The sequence below is a fragment of the Aspergillus mulundensis genome (genome assembly GCF_003369625.1).
Source record: "Aspergillus mulundensis strain DSM 5745 chromosome Unknown scaffold_4, whole genome shotgun sequence".
Lineage (NCBI taxonomy): Eukaryota > Fungi > Ascomycota > Eurotiomycetes > Eurotiales > Aspergillaceae > Aspergillus > Aspergillus mulundensis.
In genome coordinates, this window is record NW_020797892.1 from 2098304 (window position 1) to 2107668 (window position 9365).

The 9365-nt window shown below is 24.5% G+C and overlaps 1 protein-coding gene across 1 annotated transcript; it reads right to left on the reverse strand.

Annotated features, from left to right (window-relative positions):
* Nucleotides 1–1051: 1051 nt before the first annotated feature.
* Nucleotides 1052–1646, reverse strand: DSM5745_05130 (uncharacterized protein; the record flags this gene model as incomplete). Its single annotated transcript, XM_026747146.1, has 2 exons — nucleotides 1052–1293; nucleotides 1325–1646. The coding sequence occupies 2 exons, from the start codon at nucleotides 1644–1646 to the stop codon at nucleotides 1052–1054; spliced, it is 564 nt and encodes a 187-aa protein (XP_026604626.1).
* Between the last annotated feature and the right edge of the window lie 7719 nt (nucleotides 1647–9365).

The window sequence follows — 9365 nt, forward strand, 5'->3', positions numbered from 1 at the left end:
AATAAAAATAATAAGCTAGAAAATAAAAATAACAAAAAAATAGTTAAAACTAAAAAAAGGGTTATAGGTAATAATACCTTTAATTATATAAATATTAGCCCTGGTAACCAAGTTTAACTTTTTTTTATAAGGACTTTTGTTATTTTATAAGTATTTTAGGAATAAATATTATCTTTTTAATTTATAGCTTTATTTCTTTCCTTTTTTTAATGGTTATTAAAGCTAATGTTCTTTATCTAGGTTATTTATTTTATATAAAATAAACAAGATGCAGCCGGCGAACCGGCCTCTTAATAGCATAAAGTAATAAAAAAAATCTATATTTATAAGCTAAATCTAAAACTAAAAAAGTATATATTAAAAATCCTATTATATATTTATTATAATTTATTACTGCCCCTTTAAAAAGCATATCTAGCTATATATTTATATATTCTTGCTAAAAATAAATAAAAAATATAAAAATATAGCTTGCACTTAGCTAATATATTACTAAAAATATAATTTATAATAAATTCTTAAACTAAACTAATATATAATATATTTTTAATAAGTAATTATATTTTACTAGTGTCTTCCTGTGTTAATTATACATATAAATTTTAAAAAATACTATAACATTATAATTACTTATTATGTTATTATAATGCTATTACAAATCATGTGGTTATAATAAGACTACGCTGACTCCACCATATTCCCGAACCAGCCAACGGCGGAAAGGTTTGTTGTGTTACTGCTGGGGTGACGCGAGCAGACGCGTCGGGTCGCGTCCACAATGGCCAATAAGGTGGTCAACTGCTTCCAATTGTTCCTTTATCTGGTGGTGACCCTTGCCCCCGATATGGTAAATATGAGCGAAATCTGTAAGGAGCACCGGGGCCTATTTGAAGCGCACCACAGGCCACTTGCAAGCTTTACACTCGGTCGCACTACGAGTTATGGATGAACATCTGCATCCCCAGACCCATCTCTCTGTGTAATTAACGCCAGGACGTTAAGTGAATGGTATTCTCAAGATATCCCGATAATTCTCTCTCGGGCTCAAGGCTCAAGGCTCACAACTCCAATGCCGACCGCGGATGCGCTTCTGCTTCTGCTCAAACGGCCCCTCGACGTGCCAATCCACCACGCATCCCACGGGGTTGCTTTCTAACGTCTCCTCGCAGCACGGAAACTCCCAGGACTCAGGCGACGCCTCCATCATCGAGTCGTCAACCCCGAATTCATTGTCTACCCATAGATCTTCGCCGGTGGGCTGGGGGTCGTCGTCTGAAGGTGTCAGCCATTTACCTTCTGATTCAAAGAGTTATAGAGAACCTACCTGGGTGATACCGACAACTATCCTTTCCATTCTCCGTAACGTCAAACTCCTCCTTGCAGTTCCGACAGAACGCGTACCGGGCAACGGATCGCTTGACTCCGCGCGGTTCTGGTTGTAGGACCGTTGTTTCTTCTCCCTCCTGTTGGACAATCGGCTTCTTGCTGCTGTCGACAAGAAGATCTCTAGAGCATTCGTCGCGAGCCTGGGGCACCTTTTCGCACAGCGATTTCAGGACCTGGCGGAGTTTTGCTTCGGAGAGAATGTCGATTGCGCTCTTGAGGGCGTCGAGGTCGGTGGGCGCGCTGGACTCTGAACTGGCCATTTTCCTTTGATTCTAGTACGGTATAAAAGTCTGGATGGGAAACAATCAGGGGAAAAATCAATACAAAGTATGGTTGTTGAATGATGGAGACCGTCTGCTCCGTGTGGGTTAACGCGTCGCGTCGCCACGCTCAAAATCCAGTCGGTTTTTTAAAACCATCCATGCAAAGATGATAGGGTTCCCATTTAGACTTTGATCATCCGTCCCAAGTCCTTAAGACTCTGCATTCCTTTACATATTGAAGGTGAGGTCAATGCTTGATGGGGCAAATTCGGAGAGATCTGGACTCTATTAGATGTTCACTGGTGCCGATATATATTTCGGCAACTTCCGCAGACGGAGGTCCATACCCGTAATCTTCTCGCTGCTACAACGCCATACTTAGGACAGGCAATGGATTCTCGACGCATCATAATGCCAAATAGGAGGTAAATATTCATCTTCTGCTTCTAGATTGTCACAGGTCCCTGTCCCCAATATTCATTTGCAGTACTTTAGGACTGCAATTTAAAAGTCAGTTGCGGGAATAACTAGGTTAGCAAATTTTAACTAAGTAAATTCTACCGTTTTAATTAGCCGCCCCTTTAACTAATCCTGTTAATAACTGCTTAAAGCTAAAGTTATGTTACATGTACTTACGCCTTTTTACTTTAAAATAACTTACCTTTTTACATGTAACTTTTAAAGCTTACTACTATAACCCTACTATCCGCACCTTTGCTATCCGCACCTTTTTTTATAAAATTATTATATTAATAATAATAAACCTTTTTTATAATTGCATTTTTTTAATATATATATTTTTTTTATACCTTTTTAACCTAGTGTTCTTTACTATAAACCCTTTTATTACTTTAGCTATTAAAACTTATATATAATATAATAAGCTTAAGCCTATATTAAAGTTTATTTTAGCTAGGTATATATTAAAGCTAATTATAATATATTAAAAATATTAAAATATAATAAAGCTAATTATATATATATTTATTATATAATAATTATAAATATTAACTTTATTTTTTTTTTTAATAGCTTGTAAGAGCTTAATTTACTATAATTAATTAAATTATTTTAATACTTTAGTTTATATTAATAATAATAAAATATAATAATACTAAGGCTGTTTTACCTAATTTTTTAGCTATTACTTATTTAAACTTTATAGTATTAACTACCATGTTATTAAATTATATAATTTTTATTTAATAAATTACTTTACAGGCAGCTAGCTATTCCCAAGCTTTTTTTACTTTTTATTATTAAAGTATTTATAATTTAAATATAAAATTAATGGCTTTGGCTTGTAAAAAGCAAGTAACTATTTATAAAAAATATAAAGTTATTAATTACGCTAGGAAAGCTTATTTAACTACTTTTATATTATTTTAATTAATAGCTTTTATAAGTACAAGTGGTAAAGCAGTTTTATTAACTAAAATTTTTTTACCTATTTTTTTATTAATAACCTTTTTTTAATTACTTTAACACTAGGTTTCTTTTTATTTTTTACACCTGTGTAAACACCATTATTTTAACATAAGTTTATTTAATTTAAAGTATTTATTATAAGTACTTTAAGTATATTTAATATATTATATAATGCCTTACCTAAACCCAAACTTATTATTAAAATAAACCTTATTATTAATATTCAGGATCCCAAGCTGCTGGCTAAGCCAGCTTTTTTTATATTTAATAATAAATACCTTATAAGTTTTTAAACCGCCCTTGTTAATAAATATATAAAATATTATAATACTTATAATAAGTATTAATTTAAAATATACTAAATAAAAGGTATTTACAAGTACTATAAAACAAAAAATTAAAATAAAAATATATACTTATTTAATAATATTAATTCCCTTAATTTAGGCTTAATACCTATATTATAACCTTTACTCCCTAATTTAATATAAATTAAAAAAATATTAATAGTAAAAATATATATACATGTACAGGTAATATAGGTATATAGCTAGTAATATAAATATTATAGCCATGTTATTTATTTTTTTTAAAATATTAGCTATATATATAATACCCTTTTTTTATTACCGCGCAAAGCAAATATTATTTTTTTTATTTATTTAATATAAAAAATAATTCTTATTTTTATTATTAGTATAAGCGCGACTTCCGTGTTTATTAAAAGTATATTTAAATATAACTTTTTTATTTATATACCTACTATTTTTAGTATTAAAATATTTAAATTAATACTAAAGCTTTAGCTATATTGCCTATAAATATATATATTATTAATAATATAATAATACAGGACCTTAACACTAATAAATTTAATTTTAAAAATTTAAATAAAAATAAAGAGCTTTTACTAAAAGTTATTATAATACCTAATTTTATAGTAAAAAATATAAAGTTAATAAAAATTTAATAGTAAGTAAATACTTAATTTTTTAATTTAATTACTTATAATTTTAGTTTTAGTACTTTATATTTTAGCATGCCTTTATTTTAAAGCACTTTATTATTAAAGTTTAACTATAATATTACTTTTTTGGCCTGTACTTTTTTTACCCTATTTTTTTAAGGTAAAGCTAAATTTACCTTGCCTAAAAATAGGCAAGTAGCCTATAATAATTATATTAAGTATTTAATAAAGTATTATAATAGGTGCTTTATAAAACATCCTTATTTTTAATTTATAGCCTTTAATATAATAATAAAAAAATAAATAAATACTTAAGTAAGTTTTTATATTTATTAAAAGGCTAGTACACATGTAAATATTATAATTAAAAATATTTAAGCTATTTTTTTAAATAATAATCCTAAATTTACTATTTTATTAAACTTAATTACTTAATTTTTTAGTAGTTTAAAAAACACCTATTTATTTTAAATAAAAAAGCATAAATAAATTAAGTTTTTTATATTAAATTTAAGTGCGCTATATTTATTTATAATACTTTTTATTATTAATTTTTATTAATATAATTTAATGCGGCACCTCCCTTGCTTTAAAAAGTAATATTAAAAATTATTAATTAAATAAATTAAGATTACACGTAATAATTTACGTAAAAACCCTTATATTATTTTTTACTATTTTTAGTTATATTTTAAAATATTTAGGAAGACCGTTTTAAAGCCTAAGTTTAAAATTAATAATAAGTAATTTTATTTTAAATAGCAAGGCTATAAATTAATATATTTATATAAATTATACTAGGTTAATCTAACTTTTATTACTAATTATGAGTCGCGTTTGTATACTGCGGTGAGCTTAGGAGAACGTGAATTACTGCAATAGGAAAGGCGTTGTGTATTTATAGTAGGAACTAATTGCTAATTTTTTTAAGTTAGAGTTTAAAGTTAAACTTAGTATTTTATATATTATATAACTGGCCGCCGCCTTAGCATGTGGCTAGTTTAGTGCTAAAGTTTCTTTACCTAGCGGCCTTAGGCTACTAGATTATATTATTATAATATTATATAGTTATAATATTATAATAATAATAATAATACTTTTTTTTTTAAGTAATTACACCCTTGTAATTTATAAATTTATATTTATATTTTATAAAATATAATTTAAATTATAAATCTTATTAAGCGCTATAAAATAAGCTATTTTTAGGTTTATAAAGTATTATAATTTATATATAATTTATATTTAAAGTTAGGTATAAAAAATTAATTTAATTATTTTACTTTACTTTTAAATTTAAATATAGTATTATTGCTTGCAGTGGCTAGGCATAATATCTTAATTTTAATATTAAAATACCTTTATAATTTTTTTTTTAAGTTTTTTTTATAATATAATTAAAGATGCCTACTATAAGTATACACCTTTTTATTATATTTTTATTACTTTTTAATTATTTAATTATATTTTTAGGGTTAAAATACCCTATATTTACTTTTTCCCATGCTTTTTAAGTATTATATTATTTATTTTAGTAGTATTAATCCTGTGTTAATATTATTAGGCCTGTATATTTTATTTTACTTTATACTTAGTTTTTATAATAAAGCTTTAAGCTTTAAATAACTAAATCTTTTTATTTTTATACTTTTTTTAATATTTTTAGCAGCTATTTATAATATGTGGTTATTTTATTTTAGCTATTAATATATTATTATATTAACTTTTTATTTACCTTTTTTTTATATCCTGCTGCGTACTTACCTTTTTAATTTAATTAATAAGCTTTTTATATTTAGCTCTTGTTATTTTTATATTTTTAAAATTATTTTTAGTAATTAAATTAAATATAATTTACTTTTATTATAGCCTTTATTATACCACGTGTTTTTAACCCTATTTTTTTTTTAAGGTTTCTTATGCTTGCCCTTTATTTTATGTTTTTTTTACTTTAATATTTAATATAATTTTATATCACGCTTTAAATGCTATTATTAGCAGTTATTTATTTTATTATAGTATTTTATTTTATATTTTTTTATTATAATAGTTAAGCCTTGATTTTAGCCTTTATTTTTTATTTTATTTTTAGTATATAAAATTATATTCCCCTGCCCTTTACTTATATATTAATAATTATTAATATGCTAGCTATTAAAATAACTTAATTTTAATACTTGCGTGCCCTTGTTATTACTATTATTATTATTACCCTTGCTATTATTTTTACTGCCCCTACTAATAAAGCTTTTATTAATATTTTTTTTTTTACCACCCCCGGGCTTTATAGCTTTGCTACTTAATTTTTATATTTTATAATATATTATATATATTACTACCATAGGGTGCTATAATAAAAATATATTTATTATAAATATTATAATAAAAGCCCTTATATATAATTACTTAGGGGATAAAAAGTGCTAGTTTTATTATAATATAAAAAAGGCGCTTTTAAAATATATAGTTATTAATATTACCCTAGTAAGTAACTAGCTATAAAATATTTTTAATATTATTAATATTATGCGTGTGGGAGCTAATAATCTGCAAGCTTATAAAAATCTTATTACCTTAAAGGTGGCTTATTAAGTATTTAAAGTAGTTATTAAGTAAATTATTATAATTAATAATATACAGGTAGCTAACCCCATAAATATTATTATATTTATATTTAACTTTACTTTGCAGGTTAGTACCCCCCTTAATAAAAATAATAATTTATTATATAAGTTAGTTCCCTTCCTGTAGTATTATTATATTTTAGTTTATTAATTTATTATAATAATTTTTTTTTAATTTTTAAATTTTTATCTAGTGCTGCTTTAATAGCTATAGTTTTTTTTTATATTAATATAGCTTTAGCTATTAAGTATATATTTATATATTTTAGCTTGCACTATGTTATATTATTAATTTTTTTATAAACTTTTATTATTTTTAGTACAGGGTATACTGCGCTTTAGCACTTTTAAGAATTTTTATTAAGGTTGCTTTTATACTAGGTATTAGTATTAGCGCCCTTATAAGCTTGGTTTTTATTTTATATATATTAGGTGCTGCGTGCCGCGCGGCTTAGCCGCTTGTTTAAGTTTTTTATTATTTTTTATTTTATTTTATATTTTTTTTTTTATTAAAAGGCCCTGCGGGCGCTACTAATTAGTAAAAATAACATATTTTCTTTTTTTTTTATAAGTGCGCGTAGGTTATAAACATAAATATTTATATTTAGTATCTTTTTGCTTTATATAATTTATTTTTATAATTTTTTTTAAAATTTTTAAGTGCTGTAGTTTTAGCTATATAAGCCTTTAATTTTTATATATTATTTTTTATGTTATTTTATCCTTGCTATTTTATAAGGTATTATACCTTATTTTTAAATTTGCAAATATTAAGGATTTCTTTTATAAAGTATTCCTTCTTGCTATTTACTAGTATAAGCTTAATATTTAGCGCTTAGGATGGGTCGCCGCGGTAAGGTTTTAAAAATATAATATAAAAAATATTATATAGTTATTATATATTTAATAAAAGTAGTAGCTTATAAAACTATTTTCCTTATTTTATAATTACTAGGAACAGGCTAATAAGTATCTTACTTAATTTATAATTTAATCTTGCTAATTTAATATTTTTTATATAAAGTATAATATAGTTATAAGACCGACAAGTCTCAAAGATCTTTACTAATAATAAAGATATTAACAAAGGAATCTAACTAATAAAAATGGAGTATTTTAAACCCTATTAAATAATATTAAAAAAGTTACTTAAAAATCTTAAAAAAGGCTGGCCTTAAGGCCACCTTTATAAACCTTTAAGTTATACTTAAGCTATTTTTAACTAAAAAGTAAATATAGGTTTAAATACTTTATATATAGGTTTTTACTTTAGCTTATATTTAGGGCCTACCCTAGCCTTACCTAACTAGTAGCTAAGACCTTAAATATTAATAACCTAGTTAAGTTATATAACCTAATATAATAATAAGGTATATTAAGCCTTAATAGCTTAAGGCTAAAGCTTAGGTTACCTAAGGTGCTAACTTTAAACTAATAGTAAATTAGCTTTAGTAAGGTTAAATAAAAAAATATTAGCCTTAATAATTTTTTTCTTTCTTAATTAAAGGGTTGTCCGCGACCTGCCACTAAACTAAAAAAAATAATAATAAAATATTATTATTATTATTAATATTAACACTAAATATAGCTTTATTATTACTATTCTTAACTTTATTAAAGTGTTATTTAACATATTAAATTTAGTATCTTATTCTTATTATTTATAACACTTTAAATAAAATATAATATTTATTTATAACTAAAAGGGGAAAGGCGGCGCTTTAATAATGCCTGGTATAAAAACATAAATTATAATATATTTTATAGTTTTATAAACTTCTAAACTTATTAAACTTTTTACTAAATAAAAAGTTACCCTTTTATTATAGCTAAAAAAAAAGCCCTTTCGGGCGCTGCCCTGGCTTTTTAATAAGTAAAAAAAAGCGCCTAGCTATAACTATAATAATTTAAAATACCCCTACCTTTGCCCCTTATACTTCTACTATAGTATAGTTATAAAACCCCTTTAATATAATATTTTTACTAACTTTAAAAGCCCTTAATATCCCTAATTTTTTTTTTACCCTTATCCCCCTTTAGGTTTAAAAACTTTAATTTTAATTAGTTTTTAGGCGGCGATAATAATAATAATAAGTAATATAACTTGTGTTTAATAAGTGCCTTTAAAATATATAATAAGGTTATAAGTAATAATTTAGTAAATTTTTTTTATTTTAATAACTACTAACTAGCAGCGCTCCGCCGGTATTTTACTAAAAATATTAACTTTTAACCTTATAATAATTACCTTATTATTTAATTATAGCCCCCGCGCCTTTTAGCTTACCTTTTTTTATTTTACCTTATGCTGTACTAGTTACTATTATTATTAGCACCCTTATTATAGGTTTTATATTATTACCCCCTTGGGCTTTTTTTTTTTTAGCCTTTAATTTTTTTTTTTTATAAGTATACCCTATTTTTAACTAGTCTAGTGGTGGAACAGCTCCAGTATAAATATTAGTTAATAAAAAATAGGTTTACTTATAATATATAAAGTGTGTATAAGCACGTAAAAATAATAGGTTAATTAATAATTTTAATAACTATATTTATTTAGCCCCCGGGCGTAATTACTTTTATTATATTTATAATAAAGGTACTTGCCTTTCCCTGCTATTTTATATAAAAAAAAATATTACTTTTTTATAATAAATAAACCCTAGTAACTATAATAAATATTTTTATTACTAAAAT